General features: G+C 49.6%; 1 protein-coding gene across 1 annotated transcript; it reads left to right on the top strand.

Annotated features, from left to right (window-relative positions):
- Positions 1-1,314: 1,314 nt before the first annotated feature.
- On the top strand, positions 1,315-26,415 carry CDIP1 (cell death inducing p53 target 1). Its single transcript, XM_010597347.3, has 5 exons — positions 1,315-1,436; positions 24,581-24,685; positions 24,889-25,044; positions 25,715-25,988; positions 26,153-26,415. The coding sequence occupies exons 2-5, from the start codon at positions 24,601-24,603 to the stop codon at positions 26,262-26,264; spliced, it is 627 nt and encodes a 208-aa protein (XP_010595649.1). The 5' UTR covers positions 1,315-1,436; positions 24,581-24,600; the 3' UTR covers positions 26,265-26,415.
- Positions 26,416-26,568: the final 153 nt, after the last annotated feature.

Below are 26,568 nucleotides of genomic sequence, written 5' to 3'. Positions count from 1 at the left end.
ATTGTCAAGAAAGGAGAGACTGAAAGGGCTGACTCAAGACGGGGAGAGTAAGTGGGAGTAGGGAGTGAGATGTATGTAAACTTATACGTGACAGACTGATTGGATTTGTAAACGTTCACTTGAAGCTTAATAAAAGTTATTATAAAAAAAAAGATATTAATCAAATTATATAGTCAACAGCTTTAGAGTCCACCTATAATAAAATCCAAACTCTTTACAGAATTGGAACGCTGCTCTGACCACATTGACCTTTTTTTCTTTCTCTCCGGAAGGCTTTTGCCAAAGCCGTTCTGTCTGGACTGCCCTTCCCCCGGCTATCGGTCTGTTCCTGTTCTATTTCACGACTTTGCCTCACATCATTTGGTTAAAGCTACCACTTTGTGCTGCCCAACATGGTAGCTACGCATCACATACGGCTATTGAACACTTCTGTTAGGCTATCCCGTTCCTTTCATTCACAGCCCTTGGCATTTTGTGATTTCCCTTAATTTTATCAGAATGGAAGCTCCTTGAGGGCAGGGATAGTGTTTGTGTGGCTCACAACTTTATATTAAACAAAAAACAGTGCCGTTGAGTCGATTCCGACTCATAGCGACCCTATAGGACAGAGCAGAACTGCCAAAGAGTTTCCAAGGAGCGCCTGGCGGATTTGAACTGCTGACCCTTTGGTTAGCAGCAGTAGCTTTATATACTACTTCACATAAAAAAACCTAAAATCTCAATAAATATTTGTTTAATAAACGGGAGGAAGGATGGTGTGCCTTCTCGGTTCTAGGCCTCCCTGTCCATGCCCCTGGCAGAGGAGGGGACGGAGAACTAACAGGGCCCTTTCCCTATTTTCTGGTCATTCATTCACCAGATAAAGCAGTCCCTGGAACCTCCCACGTAGTCGGCTCGGACTGGCAGCGCGAGGCCTTGAGCCTTTGCCTGCCGCCGCGAGGCCCCGCCCCTCGCCGTGATGCCTCAGGCCTCGGCCCTTCTCCAAAGCCTACCCGCCTCCTTCTGACTGAAGCGCGACAGCGAGCTGTTGAGGCGGCCGGACCTGAGGCTGAGTCGGTCGTTCCCGCTGCTGTTGCGGCGGAAGCCGCGCGTGCGAAGCGCACGGCGAGTCGCCGCGGCGCACTCGGAGACGCCTCCCTACGAAAGGGCCCCCAAGCGCAAAGGCGGAGCAGTTGCGCCCCTCGGGGGAATGACCTCTGACAGCGCAGCCCGCTCTCCACCCTCGCCCGGGGTTTCGGCGCGGTGCATGCAGGGATCTGTAGTCCTCCCGCTTCTCATGGCGCGCTCCGAGCGCAGAGACGGACTACATCTCCCAGCGGCCTCTGGGCGTGCGGCGGGGGCGCAACGCCCCGCGGGGCTGAGGGTCTCGTATCCCAAGCCCAGCGCCTGGGCCTGTCTTCGTGTCTGGCCGGCTGTGGGCATCGCGTCCTCTCCAGGTAAAGGGACCCCGGGGCGTGGATAGCGGGGCCCGTTGCCTCCTCCCTGGGACGCTAATGGGATCCAGAGCAGCCTTAGGGATTGTCACGTCGTTACAGTCGCCGAGGCTGGCGGAGTATCTAGCCTTTGGACCGCGATACGCGCTAGCTACTTGGCAGGGCTGCAGTGACAGCCTCGGCTAGGGCCCTGGGGTGTCGTGCTGTGGGAGTTAATCAGCTGGAGTTGCTGGCCCGCTTACCCCGGTCCCGCTTACCGCGCCTGCTCATATTTCTCTGATAGGAACGGTCGTGGAAAAACAGTCTCCGTTGTTCAACGAAAGATAATGAAGGGAGAGGTGGGTGGCCATTTCTACAAGGAAAGGGAATCAGGAGGAGGGTCCCAGTGACAAAGATGTCTCTGCTGAGCTGCGTAGGTGACCTTGGCAGCTCCCGAGGAGCCCCACCCCGCTCGCCCTCCCCCGCCTCTGCTCGCCAGTCTTTGTAAATCAGGAATAGGGCTCTCTCCGGCTTTGTTCCCCTCACCCTGAGACGCCAGTCGTTGAGGCAGTAATCTGGCTTTGGGCCCAGCCTCATGCCATCGAGGACCTTGGTGTAGTTGAACTGACAACGTCATGCTAGGTCGGGCTTGGGCACCGGACTTGTTCATGATGTGTGTGTTTCTTTTCCCTGTATATGTCCTCAGGGGACCCTCAACAGGTAACAAGTAAAATGGAGTGGTTGCTGCAAGTTTCATCCTCTGCCTCAGAATCTCCTGGGGTCCTTGTTAAAAGGGCCGTTCCTGGGGCACACCCCCAGAGTTCTAATTCAGTAGTTCTAGGGTGTCTCAAAAAAAAAAAAAAAAAAAAAAAACCTAGGGTGTCTCAGGAACGTTTATTCAGTAAGCTCCTCACATAATTCTCAGGCACACGTGGGGCTGAGAACCTCTGTCCTAAAGTGAGGAAGGTGGAAGGTCTGGGGCAGAGGAAGTTCCCTGGTATTTATACCAGTTTTGTACCAGTGGTGTCACTAGGGTTTGTGTCTTGTGTCACTCCCCCCTTGGGCCTTCTCCAGTATCAGACCATAAAGAATCCCAGTAATGTTTTTTGTACTAATGATACTCATAAATTAGAATTCCCTTATATCACTGGATGTAAAGGCAATAGCAGTGACATAAACAACTAGTAAAACTAAAATTACACCTTTAAATTACTATTTCATGAGCAAAGCCTAAATGTATTTACATCTACATAGTTTCATGTGGTTAAAGTGAAAATTTGATAGGAAAAAAATAGAATTTGAGGTAAAAATCCTTAACTACATCAAAATTAGGTTCATTTTAATGTTAAACTTTACTGTTACATGAGATACATTATTGGATTAGGTTTGCATAATCAATAATGGCCCAAATAATGTAGAAGTTGTAGGCAAATGCAAATGGAAATATATTCATAAATGAAATACCATAGACAAGAAAAAATACACAAGCATTTCAGCACTTACTGAATATCTGGACTAAGTATGTGATATAGTTGTAAATTGCTCAAATGTAGTATTTCTTAGATTATGTGAATACTAACAAAATTGTTTTGTAAAATCTTTCTATATTGAACTACAACATTATTAGTAACTGAGCAGAAACATTTTTTTATTTTTCTCCTTTTCCTTTAATTACTACTACATTCTTTAAAAAGTTTGACAAAATCAGCGACAACAAAAAAAAACACTGGCAGCAAAGAAAACAACAGGATGTGCTTGTAGTGCATGCAGACTAAACCACGTGATACCAAGCATCACTGTAACTGGGTAATAATGACAACTTGACTGGAGAGCATTAGAAGGTTCAAAAAGTAAATTAGCATAGAGTTTTAGCCTTGTAGGTATATTGATACAGTAAGCTGGACTTACGAAAAAAAATGTTTTAGTTGTTATAACTAACTGCAGGGATTTCTTTTAATAAATAATAATAAATTTGTGCTGAAACACTGCACAAAAATTCTATAGACAGTCATTTTGGTGTCACTCCCTCAGACAGTGTCACCCAGTGTGGTTTACACTCCCCGCACCCTCCTAGCGATGCCACTTTTTGTACATATTCTAGGGCCACTGGGCTTATTTTGGGCCTGCTGCTTTTTCTATATGCTGGGTGGGGAGCAGAGTGCCAGCAGTCCCTTGCCTCTGCCCTTCTCTGGAAAGGTTGCTCACTTGCCATCTCAGAAGACTGCTTTTTTGTACCCCCAATATTTAATAATGAAAAGTCAGAAGAATTTACAGTAATGCCCATATACCCACCACCTAAAATGTAGAATTAACACTTTATTGCTCTTTATCACATATCTATCCACCCAACTGCCCCTCATTTTTTTATTTATTCAGGTTGACTAAACAGATACTTCAGCATGCTTTATCATTATCTAGAGTCTTAGGATTCCTCCTGCTTGTTGACTCTTTAACTAACGGAAGCCCTTGGGTATTTGAAAGTCTATCTCCCATCCGTGAGGAGCCGAGGGAGTTTGAACCTTTTACTATATAGGATGGGCCTCTGGAGCTAGGGAAGAGCTCTCTACATGTGCTCTTAAAAGGATTTGAAGACACTAGGCCCTGGTTCTAGAGTCATCCTAAGAGCAGAGAGACAGGATGTGTGATACAGACTAATGCCTCAGGGAGCACACCTGTTTTGAGAAGGGGCTAACGGAGTGTGTCCTGCAGATTGTACTGGCAGTTTCTGGTGCAAGTCTGTTGGCTTGCTTCCTGTGCTTCTGATTCTTACATGGTAAGCATCCAGTTTTAACCTGTCGGCTCAGTGGGTGTTTTCTAGAGCTCTGGAGAAATGGCGGCATACCACAATTGAAAAGGTGGGTGCTGATGAATTAGAAGTCACATCTTTGAGTCCAGGTACTTTTGCCTTGACCCGTAGCCACAAATGCCAACTCCAGCCCTGTTCGGTTGTCTTAGAGGGAGAGAAGAGACAGGTCCCATGACAATTTATCTCCATTTTCAGAAACACTATTCAAAGTGCACAGATGTAGTTTTCCACATAGAGGACACAGGGAAATGTGGCAGTTCAAGGAATGGCATTTTACAGTCACATCTCTGTCCTTACTTGGAGGAAGAAGGCCTGGTGCTGGTGAAGGCAGCACGCAGGGAACGCCGTACTGAGTTCTGGCCCCTAATGGGAGGAGAGAGGTGACAAGCCAGGTTGGCAGTGGTGGGGTGAGGTCATATTGTGCCCCCATGGGTGGAGGGGGGACTTGGAAGTAGAGTGCCCAAAATAGAAATGTGCCCATTGCTAGGACCTCACCAAGGGCTTCCAACTCCTCATCTCTGCACAATCAAGACTCTTCTGGGCCAGACATGGTCTTCTTAGAAGGTAGTGGTGGCTGCAGTGCTGTGGAGTACTGCAAGGGGGAAGTGCCCAGCCTGGGCCTGTGGCTGAGCCCTCCCACACAGCAGGCAGCACTGCTGGGTTCCTGGGTGCCCCAGAGGCCATGGGTCTGTTCCTTGCCTCTTCTCTCTAAGTCATCAAGACAGCGCTTTTGTTACCAGAATAAGGTTCTTGCCTCTCACTGGTCAAGAATGAGCGAGTAAGGCGCGTAGTTTTCCACACGAGCAAAGCTTTATTGAAGAGGCTTGCAAGCAGAGACAAGGAGGGCCTAGAGCAACGCTTACCCCGGTCTCACAGAACAAAACATGGCCTGAGTTTTTAAAAGTTCTTGGGCAGGAAAAGATTCATGTTTATTCATAGGCATGGGGCGGGGGGCGAGGGGGTATGTTAACTAAGGTGCATGCAGCAGCTTTCCAAGATGGCTCCTGTCCTGGAGGCCTCTGGGGTTGGTAGCATGACTTATTATGGGGTGTTGTGCCTGCACAGTCTCTTGCTCCCCAGGTTCGATTCCCTGGCTGGGGCTGTAGCCCCTCACTGCCCCTGGTGGAAGGTCACACAGCGGTCACAAGTGGATGTTCAGCGCATAACCCTGGGCCTGGTTTTCTCCAGCTGCTTCTGAAAGGCAACTTTAAAGAAGTTTGCAGGGTATTTTCAGATACCTTGCTCCATTGTTCTGGGGAATGGTTTTGTTTCTGCACTCTGGCCCATTTATTGTTACTTTGTTTGCAGATTTGGGGGCCCCTCTGTTCTCTGTCTTACTAAGTCTCTAGGTTCCACACTCAACCCCCTATTACCTCCCTGATAGTATAGCCTGTTTTTTACTTGCTTCTCCTCTAACCACAGCAGCCTCTTTGCTATTTCTCAAACAGGCACCCTCCAATCTCAGGGCCTTTGCTCCCTGACTTACTCTGATGGTAATGGCAGGGTCCTGGGGCCAGTATTGGCTGGTCTAGGAGTCTGCAGATGCAGCTGAAGGCCTATCTCTGGCACTTAGAAGCTGTGTGACAAGGCAGTTGTCCTCCCACAGCCACACTCCCTATGTCTGTAATAGGTGAAGAGCAACACCCAGCCCAGAGGGGTACCTGTATTGGCTGTAAGCTCTGAAAAGTTTAGGGTCCCTTGATGTTAAGCACTTGGCTGCTTACTGAAAGGTCGGCAGTTCAAACCCACCAGTGACTCCACAGGAGAAAAGACTTGGCAATCTGCTCCAATAAACATTATAGGCTAGAAAACCATGTGTGGCATTTTATCTTGTCCTATAGGGTCGCTGTGAGTTGGAATGGACTCGATGGCACTCAACAACAACATTATACTAAGTAAATCCAATATGAAACCACATAGTACAGGTAGAGAAGTCTGATGACATTCCGAATCTTTCCCTGAAAGCGGTTGTGGTGCTTTTTCAGTAATATCAAACTGTTTATCCAGAAAATGTTTTTGGTCACCTTTTTTGGTGCTCCTGATTTGTGGGTGCGGTGAGCCCCACTTGTCTGTCCACTAGGTGATCCAGCACTGTGGGACCTACTGCGAGGTGTCATGAGGGGCAAATAAAACTGAATGTACCTGGTACGTACTGTGTTCAGTCGTTGCTTATTTACTCCAAAGTCAGACCTATTTCCAGTATCTGGGTTTTTCCTTCCAGGAGAAAAAGGCCAGGGAAGGTGGAAGAAAGTGAAATGAGTTGTCATTGTTCTAATTCACGTTCAGAACAATAGCCTTACAAGTTGGGGAAGCAAGGGATGGAATTTCTTTGTAGGTGTATAACCCTTTGTATGTCCTTTGTGTCTGCTTGGCAGTACTTCCACCACTACTCTGGTCTCCTGGTTTCACAGCAGCCCGGTAAGGTAGCACAGGCAGTATTTCGCAGCCTAGAAAGCACCCAGAGCTAAGTGACTTTCCCAGGGTTCTCAGATAATGGCAGAGCAGGGCTCTAAACCCATGTCTCCTGGTACAACAGGGGCAGAGGGAGAGTGGATGAGGGGAATATAGGCTCTCCCTCGCCCCAGGGTAATGATGTTCCATTTAGCTGACCATAACTCAAGAAAGCGTGTGTTTTCCTGTCTGGGTGTTTTGGCACTTCCTTTAGGAAGCCAGTGAAATCCATCTTGAATGGCTGTGGATGGTTCTGGCCCAGTGGCTGTGAGTAGTGGTCATTTGGGTTAAGAATGACATAGATGTCCAGTTAGGCTAACCCCAAACCTCATGGACTCATTGATTCAGCAAGCATGTGCCAGGTGCTGAGCAGGGCACTGAGGATTCAAGTGGTAAAGTCACGGTGTTCTCTAATGGGAGGTGAGACAAAGTGACAGAGAGTTTGCTGAAGAGGTGAATTATGGTGAGGCATGGGTTTGCTGGAGGAGGGGTGGGAGGCTGATTCCAGGCTCAGGGAAGGGCCTGTGGAACACCCTGGAGGGGGTTTGGTGTGTTCAGAGAAGTGCGGTTTGGTGTGGCTGGAGTATAATGTGCTAGTGAGAGATGTGGGACATGGGGACCAAATCCAGACTTTTCTGTCACCGTAGACCTTGACCAGGAGATGAGATAGTGGGAGTTGGTAGGACTTGCCGACTAGTCAACGTTTAAGGGGAAGAGAAAAGTCTAGACTACCTCCCAAATGGCCAGCTTGACAACAGGGGTACTGCTCACTGACATAGGGCCAGGGGGTGAAGAACTGAGCTCCTACCGTGCAGTGGCCTGGGCCCAGCCAGGCTGTGTTACTCGTCCCTGCTCAGCTGATACAGAAGACCAGCTGCCTGGTGCTGTGGGGACACTGGTCCAGAGCCCATCTTTGCCCTCCAGGACCCGCCAGTCTGGGCCTTGATCCCACCTGTCTAGTCTCCACCCAGCTATGAGTGACTCTCCTGACACAGGCCTGGGATTCCCTGGCCACCCTTCCTGCAGGGCCCAGCGGAGGCCCGACCGACCCCCAGGCTTCCCTTTTCTGGACTGGGGCGCCTGCCAGCACAGTTGCTCTTTGGCACCTGATGGGTTTTGCCCAGTATATTTTGTAAATTCTTCTCAAGTGTGACCTGACTTCCCAGCTAGAGTTGGGGCATCCTGAGGGCAGGGCCAATGAAGTGAGTGACCTCTAAAGTGGTATCCCCGTGGAGGGCCTGGTGACATATTGACTGAATTAAAAGACCAACAAACAAAGATGTTGATGGCTCTGCTGAACAAGCTGGGACGTCCTCTAACTGGAGGAATCTTGCACTGCTCCCATGAGGAGGCCTCAAGTGGCCTCTACTCAGCTGTCGGACTTCCTGGGCATTTTATATTGTCTGCCCAGGCTTTCATTTCTGTCCCCCAGTGTGGTCAAACTCAGGTTACTTGTCTGTGTATTTCCTTTACCTGCTCTGCCTGAAGAATGTCTGGGCCACACCATGACCCACTTCTGTGGGGCCCTAGTCAAACTGACCACAAAGAAACTCTACCTACGTGAAGGTGGTGGCCAGGTACTCCAGGGCTCCCCACCTCTAGCAGCCACCTATTTGATGCCAAGGCTTTTGGAGACCTATGTGGGTGCACCAGGCATGGTGTTGAAAATGGAGAGTTGTGACACAACCTGGTTGTTGCCCACGCCCTCCAGGGACCTCCTATCTTGCTCAGAGTAAAAAGAAGACCTGGCCCATTTGTTCTCTGTTCTTGGCTCCTCCCATTTCCGTGTCACCTTGTCTGCTCCAGCCCGTAGCCCCCAAGCTGTCTGGAAATGCTCCAGGGGAGCTCCTGCTCCAGGCCTTTGCCCACTTTGCCTGGACCTTCTCTCCACAAATATGCACCTGTCTTGTCTCCTCACCTCCTTCAGATCTTTGCCCAAATTTCCCTTTGCAGTAAAACCTTTTTAAGTTTTCCGGTTTAAAATTACAACTCCCAGCTCTCCCTATCCTCTTCCCTGCTGTGTTTCTCTTGGCTCTTATCACTGTACGACATGCTGCAGTCGATCTTCATTATTCACCAATTCCGTGTTTGCAAATTGTCATACTTACTAAAATTTATTTATAACCTCAAAATCAATATTGCTGGCCTTAGTGGTCATGCACAGACATGCACAGAGTGGCGAAAAGTTGGAGTCACTTTTCCTGTAATGCATGTGTTCCCAGCTAAGGCTGAACAAGGTGAGGCTGCGTTGCATTTTGGTTTTGTCTCTGACTGTAAACAAGTCCTTTTCACAGTCCTTGAGTGCCGTGTCTTACACATTTTTGTGCTTTTTTGTTGATGATTTTATGGTTTAAAATGGCCCCAAACGTAGTGCTTAAGTGCCATTTAGTGTTTGTAAGTGCAGAAAGGCTGTGGCGAAAATATGTGTATTTCACAAGTTTTGTTCAGGCATGATTTATAGTGCTGTTGGCTATGAGTTCAGTGCTAGTGAATCAAAAATATATACTAAATAAAGCGTCTTAACAGAAACACACATAAAACAAGGTTATATATTAGTTGACGAAAATGTGACCATTAGCTTACGGGAGCCTACCCCACTATTCCCCTAGGAGCAGTTGTTTAGTATTCGCTAATTCAGTGCTCCTGGCGACTTCATAGAGCATGTTGTTGTTGTTAGCTGCCATCATGGCGACCCCATTCACAATGGGACAAAACGCTGCCTGGTCTTATGCCACCCCCGTGATTGCCTGCAGGTGGGACTGTGGTGATAGGTTCTCATTGGCAGATTTTTGGAAGCAGATCACCAGGCCTTTCCTATAATGGATGATGAGAATCAACTTATATATTTTACTTATGTGTTTTCCAGTCTCCCCCCACTATAATGTAAGCCCCATTGAAGCTGATTTTTGTTTTTCCCATCTTCAGTGCCTAGGGGAGTGCCTGGCACACCACGGTGCTCAGTATTTATTTGGTTAATAAAATCATATGCTGTGTCTGCAGGTTAGCAGCTGCATCTTCCTATTAGGGGTAGGAGCAGCGCTGCATATGCTTTGCCGATGCCTGTAGTGGTGGAAAGACAGGTTTGAATGCAGAGTTGAGTTCATCAAGTGAACATTCATTGAGGTAGGTTCTGAAGTTGGCTGGTAGAGCAGACCGAGTGTGACCAGAATTTTCTGGAAACTCATTGAATTGCCTGAGCACAGTGAGGCACTCACAGGATGAGGGGCACGCAGGCAATGTGGCCTTCCGAGGGGGCCGCACACACGATCACACATCCATCCCTGCCCTGAGCAGACCCCCGCCGCGTGACAAGGCAGGTGAGCTGGCAGCACTATGTCCACTATTTCTCTGGTTTTGGTTGTGGATATAATGAAATCCATGCATACATATGATGGAATGTCACTGGACGAAGCACCTGATTGGGAGTGTAAGATCCCATGGGAGCTGATTTTAAAAAGCACTTTGGAGAAAGTTTGAAAAGGCTGATAGGCTGAGGCGCAGTGATGTAGAAGGGGCCCAGGGTGGGAGTCCAGATGGCTGAGGTCCCTCTCCAGGCAGCAGGGATCAGCCACTGTATTCCTTGGAGTGGCTTCCCAGCCTGTGAGCTGCCTGAGGCAGGGAGCAGCTCCTCTTGCTGTGTTGTCTCCAGCACCTCACACCTGTCTGCTTGTGCTGGGTGCTTCTTGACCATTTGGTGACTAAATGAATGTCCGCTGAGATTTGGGTCTTGGCATTCTCTAGTGACCTTTCCAGCCCTAAAAGTTGGTTTCTGGGTGTTTGAGTTATAAATAGTTGTTGTTGTTAGGTGCTGTCAAGTCAGTTCTAACTCATTGACCCTATATACAACAGAACAAAACAGTGCCTGGTCCACGTTGCCAAATATAAGGCAACCCCAAACATAATGTGACCTCCCGTTTTTCCAGAGAAGATCCAAAACCATCTTAGTCCCAGTTGGCACGTGTAAACTCTTAGGGTCAGGTGTCTATTTATAGAGATATATGTTTAGTTCAACTTAGATACACAATTTCATATAATGCAGTTTAAACACTGATTAGACATCAATGGATGAATGGATAAATTATGGTATATTCACACAATGGAATACTACGCATCTATAAAGAACAGTGATGAATCCGTGAAACATTACATAACATGGAGGAATCTGGAAGGCGTTATGCCGAGTGAAATTAGTCAGTTGCAAAAGGACAAATATTGTAGGAGACCACTATTATAAGAACTCAAGAAATAGCTTAAACAAAGAAGAAAATACTCTTTGATGGTTACAGGGATAGGAAGGGAGGGAGGGAGGGGTATTCGGTAATTAGATAGTAGAGGAGAACTGTTTTAGGTGAGGGGAAGGACAACACGCAATACAGGAGAGGTCAGCACAACTGGACTAAACCAAAAGCAAAGAAGTTTCCTGAATAAACTGAACGCTTCGAAGGCCAGAGTAGCAGGGGCAGGGGTCTGGGGACCATGGTTTTAGGGAACATCTATGTCAATTGGCATAATAAAATCTATTAAAACATCCTGCATCCCACATTGGTGAGTGGCATCTGGGATCTTCAGTGCCAGCAAGCAGCCATCTAAGAGGCATCAGTTGGTCTAGACCCACCTGGAGCAAAGGAGAATGAAGAACACCAAGGACACAAGGTAATTATGAGCCCAAGAGACAGAAAAGGGCCCATAAATCAGAGACTACATCAGCGTGAGACCAGAAGACCTAGATGGTGCCCGGCTACAACCGATGACTGCCCTGACAGGGAACACAACAGAGAATCCCTGATGGAGTAGGAGAAGAGTGGGATGCAGATCTCAAATTCTCGTAAAAAGACCAGGGTTAATGGTCTGAGACCAGAGGAATCCTGATGGTCATGGTCTCCGGACCCTTTGATAGCCCAAGACTGCTACCATTCCCGAAGCCAACTCTTCAGACAGGGTTTGGACTGAACTGTAAGATAGATAATGATACTGGTGAGGAGTGAGCTTCTTGGCTTAAGTAGACACATGAGACTATGTGGGCAGCTCCTGTCTGGAGGGGAGATGAGAAGACAGAGGGGGTCAGAGGTTGGCTAAGTAGACACGGGGAATGCAGGGTAGGGAGGAGGAGTGTGCTGTCTCATTAGGGGGAGAACAACTAGGAGTATATAGCAAGGTGTATATAAATTTTTGTATGAGAGACTGACTTGATTTGTAAACTTTTACTTAAAGCACAATAAAGTAAATAAAAAATAAACACTAGTTAGATTGTTTTTCTGGAGCATTTCGATTCCTGCTTTCCCCATGCACCTTCACTGACATCCACATCCTCATCACTGGAGCCACCAGACTGCAGGGCACTTTGTCATAGTGCAGGCTGTCACAGTACCAAGCCACAGGATTGCTCTCTGGAGACCAGACTCAGCCCCAAGCACCGCACCGTGTGCATTTTCTTAGGATATTTCATGGGTCCTGTAATACCTCTTCTTACCACATGCCTTTAGAAGTGTACTTTCAAAGGTTGTTTACAGCATCTTCCTACAATTGCAATGGTGAGGTCACATCCCAGGAATACTTGCTATTCTGTTCAGTATCTGCTGCTTTTTCCTTTTTTTTTTCCCCCCTTTTACTGATTTTACAGGTAACAGGTGACCTCTTTAAGCATTCCAAACTAGCACTGACTGAGTGTCATTGCAGGCTAATGTTCACTCAGCATGACTTTGTTCAAAGTAATTGAGAAATTTAAATGATGCAAAGATAAGTCACTCCTCTCACAGTTTCAAGGCAAAATTTGGAGAAGGTTTCTTGTACATATTCAGGTATACATGGTAACTGAAGGAGGTGAAGCCAGAAAGGAAGACAAGGCCATCGACATCCCACATACACAGCCCACAGGATGGAGGGACTTGGCAGGGCCTGGCTGGAGGCCAAGCTTGGCTCCCTTGGCTCAAGTGCCAGGAGTCCATCTGCCCTGAGGACCCCCCCCCCGCACCCCCCCCCAGCCGCCTGGTGGTGGGGACTGCACAGTGGCCACGGGGCTTGGCTGCACTTCCAGGTTACACGCTTTTTCCTAGATCAGAATGTTATGTCTCAGTGTCACCCTATGGATAACTGATTAAAGTAGGGTCACCCCAGAGACTCCATTCCGTGTCAGCTAAATGAAGGCAGAGGGAAGGAGTTTTTTCAGGGCTCTATTTTGATTGCTTCAGGGGCACTTCTTGAGGCTCATCGTGTTTCTAAAATTAGTCAGCCTTTTAGTTTCTAAGTCCTGCTGTCTAACAGGTGCAAGGGACTTGTTTAGTCACTAGCTGTGATTACAGCTGTTCCTTTTTTCCATCCTTTGCTCCTAATTTCCCTTGTCGTCTTCACTTCCTTCATCTCTGTGCCAACAGTCCAACAGGCAGAAACAAGCTCCAGAGCACCATTCTGCCTGGAAGGCTGCTCAGAGGGCAGCGGCCGAAGAAGACTCTGGAACAGGGGTCGAAAGGCCTGGGCCAGCCCCCTGCCTGCTCCAGTTGGTGGCCTCGGGCAAGCCCTGGAGCTCATGGTCTCTCTTTTATTCTATACCTAAAATGGGGATTTTTTTCACCTGTCCTCCTCAGGTCGGTGACCTCCTGCTAGCTGTCCAGGCAGGGTCTCTGAGGCTGGCACTGCGCCATCTGGGGTGGTCATTCTGTCTGCACTTTGCAGGTCTGGAACCTCATTTTACCAGAGCACTGAGAAGTGATCTGACTCATACTACTGAACTCATGTGAGACAGAAGCAGAGACCATAATGCCAGCTTATGAGAGATGGGAACTACCAAACAGCCCGATCCTTGGGTTTGCCCCTTGGGGAATTTTTTTCCTGTAGGCAAAACCAGATTGTAGTCAGAGCCACCTTTCTGGACAGAGGAGGAATATACATAAACTCAACACAATTATAACAAGCATTTTGAGCAAGGAACCAATCATAGCAGCTGCCCATCCTAGAAAAACTAGAAGCTACATACAAAAAGTTTCTATAGGTGTGTTTACACATAAACAAATCCCCCAAAATCTCACTACCTACAGAAAACTGCTACTAACATTTGATGTGTAATATACATGTGAATAAACATTTTTAAAGTAGAGTCACATTATATATCCTGCTTTTACATCATTTCTTCATTCAGTGCTATATCAAGGCCATCTTTCAAAGTCAATGAAAGTGGGTCTATATAATTTTTAATGGTTGCATGTAGTTACATTGCAGAGATGAACCAGATAGGTTTAACCAGTCCTCTGTGGTTAAACATCGAGACTTGGATGCATCCAAACAGCTTTGCTACGAATTTGTCCTCACTTGTTTATTTCTCTAAGGTAAATGCCTTAAAATGGAGTGAATGAGTCAAAAAGGTTGTGCAGGTAGCAAAATCCTCCTCCAGAAGTGTTGTCCTCACCCAGGCCCCTGGGGCCCCGTGTGCTGTTGGCAGTTATCACAGGAGTGAGAGCATAGCTTGCCAGGGGCATTGAATTCAGTATTATGTCCCGGATGTGATGATTGCAATCACCAACCTAATCATGGTTCCTTGAAGTCTTAGTTCTTTTAAGCGTAGAGCCATTCTTTGTCTTTCACCTTTTGATTTTACTTCTGATTAAGAGCAAGCAGTGTATTCTTTCTCATATTTTCTTTTTTATTGTGTACTTTCTCGTGTTCTGCTTGGGCTTACATTTAAAAGTGTCCCTGTTTATTGAGCATTCTTACAGGCTTTGAACTACATGCTCATTCTACACAACCTCATTTGTGCCTAATCACAACTTGGGGTCAGGGGCTGTTGCTGCCATTTGACAGAGGAGGAAACAGAGGCTCAGCAAAGTCTGGGGTGGGCCTGGTGCAGGTGACATCAGAGCCTGTCACTCCCCGGGAAGGGTGAGCGTGACTGTGTTGGTCATCGGGTCAGGCTGCTGTATAAGCTCCATTGAGATGTGACAGTGATCAGGGAGACATGCAGCACTGGGTGGGAGGAGAGCAGACAGATGGGAAACCAGATCTGCTTTCTGGTCCTTTTGTGTCTTCTTTAGCTTGCTTGGAAGCGTTCAGAATTCCCAAAGGTGTCAGATTCGCCCATGCTGAAGTGTAAAAATAAATGGTTCAAAACCACCAGCAGTGCTATCTGGGGAGCAATTGTCCTCTTGTCTTGCCTCCATCAGTAAGGACAATGGAGAATGGGCCACCTCCAGGATTTCCATCAGTCCCACTGGTACTGGCACTTGGCAGCCAAGGACAGCAGTCCAGAAGAGGGGCATGTCAGCAGGAGGGCTCAGCCTTCACTGTCCTGCTCCATGCCAGCATGCTGGGAACAGTCTTTGGCCAGTTGCTGGCCAGCTGCAGCTGTCCTGGGCTGGGTATGCACTAACTGGGATGCCTGGATTGGCACCAGGCTTGTGCAGGGCTTAATGGAGAGGGTTTGGGACACAGGTCCCTAAGGAAAGCTGTGTTTCACTCTGAGCACCTCCTATCTGCAATGCTGGGCACCCATATAAAATGGTAAATGACCCATCAGTGTTAGCAACATGTCATCTTCTTCCATAGCTCAAACCCCGGAAGCATGAGTGCTTCAGATTGCAGAAGAACGTGCTCCAACCCAGGGTGATCAGCCCTGCTTCAGTGTGCCTCCTTCTGTGCCCAGAGCAGGCGGCTGGCTGCTGGCAGAAACTCCAGGGTCCTAGGCGGCAGCAGCCTGCATCCATTGGAAAGTGGTGGGAAGGCATTTCCTGCTCTGTGGAAATGCTAAGCCTGGTCTCCACTCTCATTATGGGAAGCTTCCTATTGGAGCAACCGCAGCCTTGTAATCACTGCAGTGGTCTTCCTTTGTCCAAGATGGCAGGTGAATGAGGCATTTCACATGGAGAGAATGCCCATAGAAATGAAGCTTATTACTTTACGTGCCACCCATGGAAGCAGCAGTCAGGAAGTCAAATGGTGCATTGCATTGAGCAAACCTACTGCAAAAGACCTCTTTAAAGTGTTGAAAAGCAAAGAGGTAACTTGAAGACTAAGGTGTGCCTGACCCAAGCCATGGTGTTTGCAATCACCTCATATACATGCGAAAACTGGACAATGAATAAGGAAGACCAAAGAGAAATTGACACCTTTGAGGTGTGGGGTTGGTGAAGAACATTGAATATATCATGAACCGCCAAAAGAATGAACAGCCGCCAGAATGCTCCTTAGAAGGAAGGATGGCAAAAACTATGTCTTACATACTTCGGACATGTTGTCAGGAGAGACTAGTCCCTGGAGAAGGACATCATGCTTGGTAAAGTAGAGGGTCAGTGAAAAAGAGGATGACCCTCAACAAGATGGATTGACACAGTGGCTGCAACAATGGGCTCAAGCATAACAAAAATCACGAGGATGGCGTAGGACCAGGCAGTGTTTCCTTCTGTTGTACATAGGGTCACTGAGTCAGAACTGACTCGACGGCACCTAACAACTTTACATGACAAATTTTAGTCAAACTGGACAGAAATTGGTTTGAGAAAGCACAGAAGCCAGTGCACACCCATGTTGAGTTCTTGAGGACCCCTGTGCTAAGCAGCCCCATTCTGCAGGGCTTTTTGGGTCTGAGTCTTGTCCCTTGCAGTGATGTTTTGCCTCCTCCCACGACGAGCCTGTCTCTGGCATTGCCCACCCAGCCAGCCTGTTGCCTCCCATCTGCTGCGGGCTGGGCAAACACATCACCTGGCTTTTTAAATGTCTTTCAGTCAGCAGGCTCTGAATTAAGAAGCTGAGGGTTTGTTTTGATAATGACATTTGTAGCAAGGACTCAGGGTCATCACTTGAGGCTGCTGGAGACCATTTTTGTTCCTGTCCTGGTTCTTAACACATCATTGAGACTGCTGGTTGGATGGATAAGTGAGTTCTAACTATTTGAAAATGTTGTAGAGTTGTGCAACCTCCAGCACCGGCAGAGGCCGTGGCATGTGGTGTAGAGAAAGCCAAGTAACATGGAAGTCCATCATGGGAGCTTCTCCATTGTAGATCACGTGTAAAGAAATTGTTCATATTGTTAAGCCTAAACAGCGCTCTATATACATATATATATGTGTGTGTGTATATATATATGTGTGTGGTGTGTGTGTATATATAGTTTTTGTTTTTTAATAATCTATTGTGTTTTTGGTGAATTTACACAGCGAGTTAGATTCCCATTTGACAATTTCTACACAGATTGTTCAGTGACATTAGTTACATTTTTCACAGTGTGTCAGCATTCTCTTTAATTGTGTTCTGGTTGTTCTATTTCCAGTACTCTAGTTTCCCCTGTCCCCTTATCTTCTCATCTTTGCTTTAGAGTAAATGTTGACCTTTTGGTAACTTTATATATTTTTAATGATAACTTGTTTTTCTTCCCTGTTAATAATTAAATGCAAATTAATCTATCAATCACAGATCAGTTTGGCTGTAGCAGATTCGAGAATTACTGGAAAAAAAGCACTTCTGTTTCTTTGATTATTAGTATTAAGTCTGGCTACATTTACGAGAAAACCCAAAATAACTGGCTAAAACAAGTGAGAAGTTTCTCTCTCACATAGAAGATACTAGAGGTAGGTAGTCCGGCACTAGAATGGTGTCTCCATGGTCTGGGACCTGGGCACCTTTGGTCATCCTCTCCGCATCCTTAGGCCTTCCATTCCCAAGGTCACCTCACAGTCATGGCTGCTGGAGCTTTGCTGTCTCATATGCCAGGCAGCAGAGAGGAGGAATGCAGGGAGGACTGAGTTGGCTTCCCATGCAGTGAATGAATGATTGGACTGCTGCATTGGACCAGCAGTTGATTATTCCAGGACGGCTTCAGTTAAGTGCGCATCACACAGACTGTATTGGTAAGCCAACCCCGGGGTATTTGGGAGAACAGGACAGCTACATGGTGTTGTCCAGACAGGCCATCCCTTGCAGATCACACCACCAATGGCAGTCATACTCAAAATGCATAGTACTTTTATAGCTTCCAAGAAATTTTGAGATCCTTGTCCATTAACTTCTCCCACAGTCCTCTAGGGCAGGCAGACCGTATGCTGGATGATGAAGCAGATGCCCAGCAGGGTGAAGCCACCTGCCTCGGTTACATGGGTTCTAGGACACAAAGCCTGGGATTGACGTGTCCCTCTGAGAGTTCGACTCTTGACAGTGGACTGTATGTGTCTTCCTCACTCCACTATCCTCCGGCAGCCCCTGGAGGCCTTCCTGTCCTCACTGGGTGCTGCCCCTGAACGAGGGGCTCCTTCCTGTGACCCACACCTAGCTCTTGCCCTGGCCTTGCCATTCTGTTATTGGGACCAGGGCACACAGTAGGGTGTTTGTGTTTTACCCTGGGCCTCCACCATTCTTTGTTCCACAGATAGAGCTGTGGGTGAGGTGAAAGGCTGCCTCCTGAGGAACAGAGGAGCCCCTTCGAAGCCAGCTGGCATCTTGGTGCCATGGCTACCGAGGAGGGTGAATGCCCTGGGGCCTCACCTTCCTGGGCAGCACTTCAGAGCAGCAGGCAGGCCAGCCCAGCCTGGGAATGTGGCTCTGCAGCAGCTGCAGCCCCAGCCACCCCCTGCTGCCCAGAGTCTCCGGTGGAGGGCCCTTCCCAGGAGACAGGGAGACACACACACACACACACACACACACACACACACACACACACAATGGCTTTGGCTCATTCTCAGGTCATGAATAACTCCCTCTGAGAGGAAAGCCAGAAAGGAAAAATGGCCCTTTCAGGGGGATTATTATTGATCTTTTCTTTCCCCAAACTTTGTCTTGGGGATTCAGAGTACATGGTCTCCGCTGAGCTCTGCTTCGAAATGGACCCTGTCGGGGGGCGGGGGGTGGGGACCAGTCTCCTGGGAGTCTTCAAGGGAGCATCCTTGCGGGTGGGTTTTCCCTGGAGCTACATCCCACTTGCAGCTGGAAGCTGTGGATATATTTCCTTAACAGGTCCTGTCAGTGGGACAGAAAGGCAGCATATATGGGATCTGCCCGCCTTGGCTGCAGCGTGGAGAACAGTTTAGACTGGAGAATGGAGTTTGCCCCATCAGGACCACCTTGTGTGTATCCTGCTGCCCCTCCACAGAGCCTGTGGAGGGGGGAGCAGCAGGTGGGCAGGGGTGGCTGGCTCCCACCCTCCAGCTCCCTTTGGGAACTTGCCTTGGTTGCCAGTTGGCCCGGCCTTGGCCTTGGCTCCATATCATGCTCTCTGCTGTGAATAACGAATTGTTGGGAGCAGAACAGAATACTAGGGGTGCTTCCCAGGGCCCAGAGGACTTGTGCATTAACTCCTGCCTGGGGCGGGGTGGGGGGGTGGTGGGCAGGCCAGCAGCTGCCTGCTCTCTCACTGGGGATTAGAGCTACCCTGAAAGTGCATGGTTTTCAGAATTTATCTTTAATACAGGACCACCTGCATCTCTCCAGCACCAGTGCCAAGCATCAGTCCCAGAGGCCAGGATGCTCCTGTAGGGGTGTGGTCTTCCCAATCAGTTCTCTGTGCATGCATACATACATACAGAAATCTCTAGACCTGTATAGTGGGGTTTTTCTTAGATATAATTTACATGCCATAGCATTTACCCTTTTGAAGTGTACAATTCATTGGTTCCAGGAAGTTCACAGAGTTGTTTAGCCGTGACTGTTACCTAATCGCAGAACATTTTCCTCACCCCCGTAGACATGTGCCCTCCTGTGCTCTGAGCTTGGTGCTGCAGGTCCTGAGGGACAGTGTTATCACTGCTCTGCACTCAGCCTGCAAGGCAGGCATCCCAGTCCCCCTGGGACATGCCTGAGGCCACAGATCTCTTGATGGAGCAACAGGACTTACAGGTAGCTCTGTGCTCCTCCCACCTCTTTTCCCATGAACTAGCAGCGTGGCTCTGGGGAAGCCCTTCCACTGCAGGGTCCCAGCTACACCTTAGTCCTGTGACTCCACATTGAAAGATTGTACATCCTTTCCTCGGAGCTGGTTAGAAGATTGTGTTTAATGCAGACAGGGTTGTGATTTGTGGGGCTGGAGTGGATGTGGGGGGCAGTGAGGCTGTTTTGCTTGGTTTCCTGCCCTCCCCGCCAATGACCCTGTTGCCATCTAGTCAATTCCGACTCATAATGACCTATAGGACAGAGTACAACTGCCCCATAGGGTTTCCAGCGAGTGGCTGGTGGGTTTGAACCACCGACCTTTCGGTTAGCAACCAAGCATTTAACCACTGCCACTAGGAGTCCTGGACCAGTGCTCCCTAAACCCCACAACAAAACATCATTTCCCTCACTCCTGGGAAAACCCTCCCCAGACCCCTCCCAGGTGGTAAGGGGGAAGCTGGTGCCCTCCCTGCCATGAGGCTGTGACTGTTGCTGGCTCAGGCCAGTCGCTTTGTGGCATGGCTCGGGGAGGGCACATGCACATTCATCCCGAAGGGCTGTGGGTGGGGAGAGGTCTTCAGGGCTGAGGCCCGGGCTTCCAGTCTTGGAGAGCACAGCAGGTCTCCACTGCTGTGCCAGGAACGCACTGAGCCAGAGGTAGGCCCATAGCTCCGAGGTGGCTGCAATGCAGGCAGACCAGCAGATGGCATCTAGGACTCAGATGGGTCTGAGGCAGAAGCTGGGGAGATGGGGCATGGGGGTGGCCTTCAGAAAGTGCCTGGTTCTGTATCTGGGGAGCTGGGGTGGGCAGGCAGGCTGAAAAGGGGTCTGGGATAACTGCTTCCCCTGGGAAGGTGGAGTGAGGTGCAGACAGACACACAGACCTGGAAACTGGGCCTCGTCTCATTCTGGGGTCCTGAATAACCCCCTCTGTAGAAGCATAGTGGTGCGAGGCTGGGGTGGCAGTGGGCAGACGGACCTGGCTGGACCTTGGGCACCTGGTCCCAGCTCCTGGAATGTTGTCCAAAGGACAAAGAAGCATGTGCAGGCCCGCCCTCTCTTCTGTCCCTTGGAGGGGGGGTCCTCCATACCCTCTCTGCCCCCTGGAGCTCCCTAGCGAAAGCTTGGGCCCTTTCCACTCTCGAGGTTTTTCTCGCTGACCCCCTCAGAGAAACAGCCTGTACTATTAATTACGGGGAGCAGTGGGGAACTGCCCCACGGGGCCTCTAACAAGGGTTTGCCAGCCACCCTCCCCCCACTTTCTGCCCTGGCAAAGGCCGGGGCCACTGCTTCCATGCCAGCCCCCACACAGCCTGAAAGTGCAGCATGGGGACATGGAGCTCATCCATCAACTTGATCTCTGAGGTCTTTGTGACACGAGTTGACTGACACCCAGTAACCCAGGCCTCTGCCCTGCATGTTTCCTGATTCTGTTCAGTTCCGGCCCAGACTTCCAGGTCTGTCTGCCCGAGGCCCAGTGGCTTCTCAGGTTGGAGCCACGGGGGCAGCAGGTACACCACTTTTGCCAGGACCACGCGTGATGCTCCGAGCACCCCAGTGCTGGGCCTGAACGCAGGTAAACACAGAAATGTGAGACTCAGAGAAATCATGAAGACACCCAAAACTGATGGCGAGGCTTTGCAATCCCGGGCTTATTGCTGGTCATCCCTGTCCTTGTCATTTTCCCTGGAATGGAGATGCTGACAAGGCCTACTCCATGGCTCCTGCTGGGGAAAGTATTTCCTGTCCAGGCTTAGCCTGGGATGGCACCCAGAGCAAGCACCAAGGACTGTTAACCAGTTATGACGCCAGGGGTCAGGATTACTGTTTCAACAGTTCTTGCATAGTAATGTCTCGGGGAGATACAGGTTCCTCGAATATACCACCCTCGTGGGGCTCCACCTGAGGCTGTCCAGCGGCCACCCCTCCTGAAGGGTGAGTCAGACGAGCGAGGGGCCCTGAAACCTGGTGCTGCTGTGTGGGGTCTGCGCTGAGCTGTCCTGAGGTGGCCCCAGGACCTGCTTCTGTACCCTCACCCCTACTGACAGGTGGTCCTTGCTTTTCCTTGAAAACAACAAGTAGTGGCCTCAATCCCTTAATAGGAGTTGGTTAAGTAAACAGCGGAAGGTCCCTTTTAGAAAATATCAAACTGGACAGTCATCCTATCTGCAACATGGAGGGATACAGGTGACATGATGGTAAAGGACTTAAAGCTGTGTTTGTCCCAGCAGCAGCAGTATTAAAATGGATGGAGCCTGTGCAGACTGGAGGGACATACAGAAAAACTGTCTGCCTGATGGTGACGGGATTGGGATTCTGTGTTCCTTCCACTTCCATATAAACAGCTTTATTCAGACAATTCAGATACCAAACAACTTACCCATATCAGGTGTACAATTCAGTGGATTTTAGTATACTGAGAGTTTGTGTAACCATCACCAGTCAGTTTTAGAACAGTTTCACCACCCCAGAAAGAAACCCCTTCCTATCACCCCTGGTCATCTCTAACCTACCTCCTGTGGATTTACCAATTCTCGACATTTCAGATGAACGGAATCATACTCCATGTGGCCTTTTTGTGACTGGCTTCTTTCAGCATGTTTTCAAGGTTCACCCATGGTGTAGCATGTATCAGAACTTCATTTCTTTTTATTGTTAATGTATGGATAATACATTTATTCATTCATCAGTTGATGGATATTTGGGTTGTTCCTACTTTTTTGCTAGTACAATAACGTTGCTATGAACTTTTGTGTTGACATGTTTTCATTTCCCTTGGGTAGATGCCTAGGAGTGGAATTGCTGGGTCATATAGTAACTCCATTTAACTTTTAGAGGAACTGCCAGACTGTTTTCCATGGTGGCTGCTCCATTTTACATTCCCATCAGCAGTTTATTCCGGTTCCAACTTTGACACATTCCCACCAACACTTGTCTTTTTTTTCTAACCATCCTAGTGGGTGTGAAGTAGAATCTCATGGTGGTCTTGATTTGCTTTTCCCTCATGGCTAAAGATGTTCAGCATCTTTTCATGTGCTTATTGGCCATTTGTATATCTTCAGAGAAATGCCTATGCAAGTTCTTTGTGCATTTTTTAACTGGGTTATTTGGGTTTTTTTAATTCTTTATATATTCTAAATACAAGTCTCTTATCAGACATGTGATTTGTAAAACTTTTCTCCCATTTGTGGGTTGTCTTCCATTTGCTTGGTTGAGTCCTTTGCAGCTCAGTTTTCAGTTTTGATGAAGTCCAATTTATCTATTTTCTCTTTTGTTGCTTGTGCTTTTGGTGTCGTATCTAAGAAACCACTGCCTAATTGAAGGTCACAAAGATTTACACCTATGTGTTCTTCTAAGAGTTTTATAGTTTTTGCTCTTAGATTCAGGTCTTGGACCATTTCCTTCCGTTTTTCAAACTGTAACGTTACTTTAACAGTTTAACCCAAGAATTTGAGCTCAAGCCCTTCTGGCCCTGCCTCTCTGATTCATTACATTTAATATTTGAACTTACTAACTCTCCAGCGCCCTTCGCCCCCGCACACACACACAATGGTTCTGAGATATAACTGCCAGGGCTCTAGGAAGGTGGCTGTACCAGGAGAGTTACTTCCTCTGTTCATCTTTTTGTACTGTTATAATTTTTACTTAGTTCATATTATTACTTTCAGTTAAAAAAGTTACAGAATCTCACTTCAAAATGCTGTAATTGTTTATTTAGCCTTTTAGGATGCTGAAATACAAATGAGAGGGACAGACTTCCTAAGGAGACAAGGAGTGGAACTCCAGGGCCAGGCAGTGGTGTCTGGTGTTGCTTCTTGGGTCCCAGTGCCCAGTAGTAGGTGCTCTGGTATATTTGGGAAATGAGACAAATAAGGAAAAGCGTTTCACTTGATGGCCATTATCTTCTCAATGATAAGAAGGGGGCTATGGCTGCCAACCAAAGGGTTGGCAGTTCGAATCCACCAGGCACTACTTGGAAACGCTATGGGGCAGTTATACTCTGTCCTATAGGGTCGCTATGAGTCAGAATGGACTCGACAGCACTGGGTGTGGGAGCTGCCCCTGAGACCTACCTGCGCTTCGGAGAAAAGCATTAGACACGGTGTGTTGGGGCCTATCCTGGGGTGGATGACAGATGCCAATGGCCCAGGTATGGGCAGAGAGTAAGAGGGTTGAGGAAGGGGACATCCTGACTGGCAGGCACAATGGTCAGGGATGTAGGGTGATATCAGGGTAGAAAGGGCTGGGTGCCCCACATGCCTACAAGGAAAGCTGTGAACTGGCACTGGCAGGGAGGGAGAGAAACTGTGGGTGGTGGGGAGGGGGGTGCCCATATTCTGGTCCCATGGGCACTGTGCTGAAGGTACTTTCTGTTCTTCTCCTGAAACTGCTCCCAAGACTGCAACCTGCACATCCAGGCCAGACACTGAAGTACCCTTACCTGCCCATCTTCTCTGACTCAGTGCCAGGGATTTGAGGTAAAAAATCTTCCAGGAATTTTCTGGGAGAAGGGAACCCCCCTCCCTCAGCTAGACCACAAGCAGGCCCTTTCTCAGAGGTCAGTGGTGTCTACTCCTTGGCTGCCTCAGTGTCCAGCACGTTCCAAGCTCCCTTGATGTTTGGGGGAGGGAAGACCTAGTTGCTAACTGCACTCCACTGTGCAGCCCAAGATGATGCTCCCAGCGTTCCTGGACCTGGGGACCTGCTCCCTGGCTCTGCCTCCCGGCTTCTGTCCTCCCTCCCCCACACAGGAGTGGGGTAACTGATGAGGTTCGCACCTTGAGAGGTGGGGCTGAGGAAGGCTAGGGATGGGCTGTCTGCTGGGGATGATGGGGCACTCCAGTGCCGAGAGGGAATGCTTTGTCTTCTCTCCTGCATCCCCTGAACTTGGAGATTTATGTTGAAGGAAGTAAAGGCACCTGAGCCCCAAGGGCAGTGGACACTTGTGGAGAATCCAGGGAGGCTGGATGCTCTTGGAGAACTGCCCACACCTGTGGTCGGACCCTGGCCACAGCCAGTGTCGACGGGGAAGTAGGTGGGCTGAGAGTTCATGGCTGGGTTTTCCCTCCAGGTCCAGGAGAAACAGTGAAGATGTCTAACGAGCCGCCCCCTCCGTATCCTGGGGGCCCCACAGCCCCGCTTCTGGAGGAGAAAAGTGGAGCCCCGCCCAACCCAGGTAGGGCTCAGGCTCCTGTCACCACCCCTGCCCGCTACAGGCCGATGCCCGGAGCACCCTCCCACCCCTGGTGGGCTTTGGGCCTTCTGCACCTCTTGAGTTCCCCCCCATTAGGCCCCAAATGGTTCAAGCAGTTGCCTCCTGCCTGGCTACTGTGCCCACGCAGGCCCCCAGCTGAACCTCTGCTGCCTGCCTCTGTCTAGGCCGAGCCTCCCCAGCTGTGATGCAGCCCCCACCAGGCATGCCTCTGCCCCCAGCCGACATCGGCCCCCCGCCCTACGAGCCACCCAGTCATCCAGTGCCCCAGCCCGGCTTTGTCCCCCAACATGTGAACCCAGATGGCGCCTATGTGCCTCCAGGTAAGTCAGGAGGGGTCTCAGCACCCAGAGGGGTGTCTGGCTACTGTTCCACCTTTGCAGCAGGCCGAGTGTGCTACAGACTGTGGGGAGGTATCATATAAGCTCTGTGCAGTACCACTGGGTGGCAGCGCCAGATGGGCCCCGGGTCCTGTGGGAGGAGGATGGGCCTTGGGACTGAGCTACGGGAGGCCTGGGCACCTGTTCCCTGCAGCAATTCAGAGGACTTTGAAGCCTGAGGAGGGCCTAGGGCTCTTGCACAGGCTTCCCTGTCACCTGGGGGTGGCCGGTCCCCGACTCCAGTCCAAGCTCGGGTAGTCTGGCTAGGATCTGATCTTCCAAAGCTGGGCCCATGGGGAACGTGTCATGTAAGGACAGGGTGGGGAGGCCCTAACATTATGTCGGGACCTAGGTGAGGAGACTGGGTCTCGTCCCCAGCTCTGTGCCATGTCTGCTGGGTCCGGTAGCTTCTCTGTCTTGGCTCCTATGGGGTGGGGACCATGAAGGGCTGGAGCATGTGGACATCTTGGCCTGGGGTTGGTGCACACTGGCCCCAGTCAGGTGGATGGTAGGAAGAGCTCAGGCCTCATTCCCTGGGCGCGGGGCTCAGTACTTGGCTTCTCTGGGGTCTGTGGCCTGTTACTGACTTTGTTTTGTCTTTCACACGTTCCAGGTTTCTACCCACCTTCAGGCCCCCACCCACCCATGGGCTACTACCCACCAGGGCCCTACCCACCTGGGCCCTTCCCTGGCCCCGGGGGCCACACAGCTACAGTCCTGGTCCCTTCAGGGGCTGCCACCACGGTGACAGTGCTCCAAGGAGAGATCTTTGAGGGCGCACCTGTGCAGACAGTGTGTCCCCACTGCCAGCAGGCCATCACCACCAAGATCGCCTACGAGATCGGCCTGATGAACTTTGTACTGGGCTTCTTCTGCTGCTTCATGGGGTAGGTGTGCGGTGCTTGTAAGGCGGGGGTCCAATGAGGCCACGTGCTGGGGAGGCCTGCAGACTCTCTCTGCCCGAGAGGCCGGCCTAGCCCCGTCTCCCTGGAGGAGATCCCAGTGCCCTCAGCATCTTTCTTCAGGCTTCTTGTCTCCCTGTCTGCTGCAGATGTGACCTGGGCTGCTGCCTGATCCCCTGCCTCATCAACGACTTCAAGGATGTGACCCACACGTGCCCCAACTGCAAAGCCTACATCTACACGTACAAGCGCCTGTGCTAACGGAGCTGGACTCAACCCCGCCTGTCAGTCTGGTCCTTGTGCTTCGCTCCCTGCGCTCAGTGGCCCGTTCCTCCCCCGACCGGGGCTGGAAGTCTTCTCACTAGTCCCCAGGAAGTCCTGTCCTCTTTGCCTTGCCCTACCCAAGCATATGACTCTTCTGGCAAGAATTCTGTTGGGTTTTAGGCTAAGGCTGGCGGGTGGCAGAGGCATTGAGCCGTGTCGCTGGTTTCTGTGATGTTTGTGGCCAGCGAGATCAGCTGGGAAGGATCTGCTTGTGGTCTCTCAGCCGAGGTCCTTGTCCCTC

This window comes from Loxodonta africana, chromosome 12 (genome assembly GCF_030014295.1).
Source record: "Loxodonta africana isolate mLoxAfr1 chromosome 12, mLoxAfr1.hap2, whole genome shotgun sequence".
In the NCBI taxonomy this organism is placed as follows: domain Eukaryota; kingdom Metazoa; phylum Chordata; class Mammalia; order Proboscidea; family Elephantidae; genus Loxodonta; species Loxodonta africana.
This window is presented reverse-complemented; position numbering and strand designations above follow the sequence as displayed.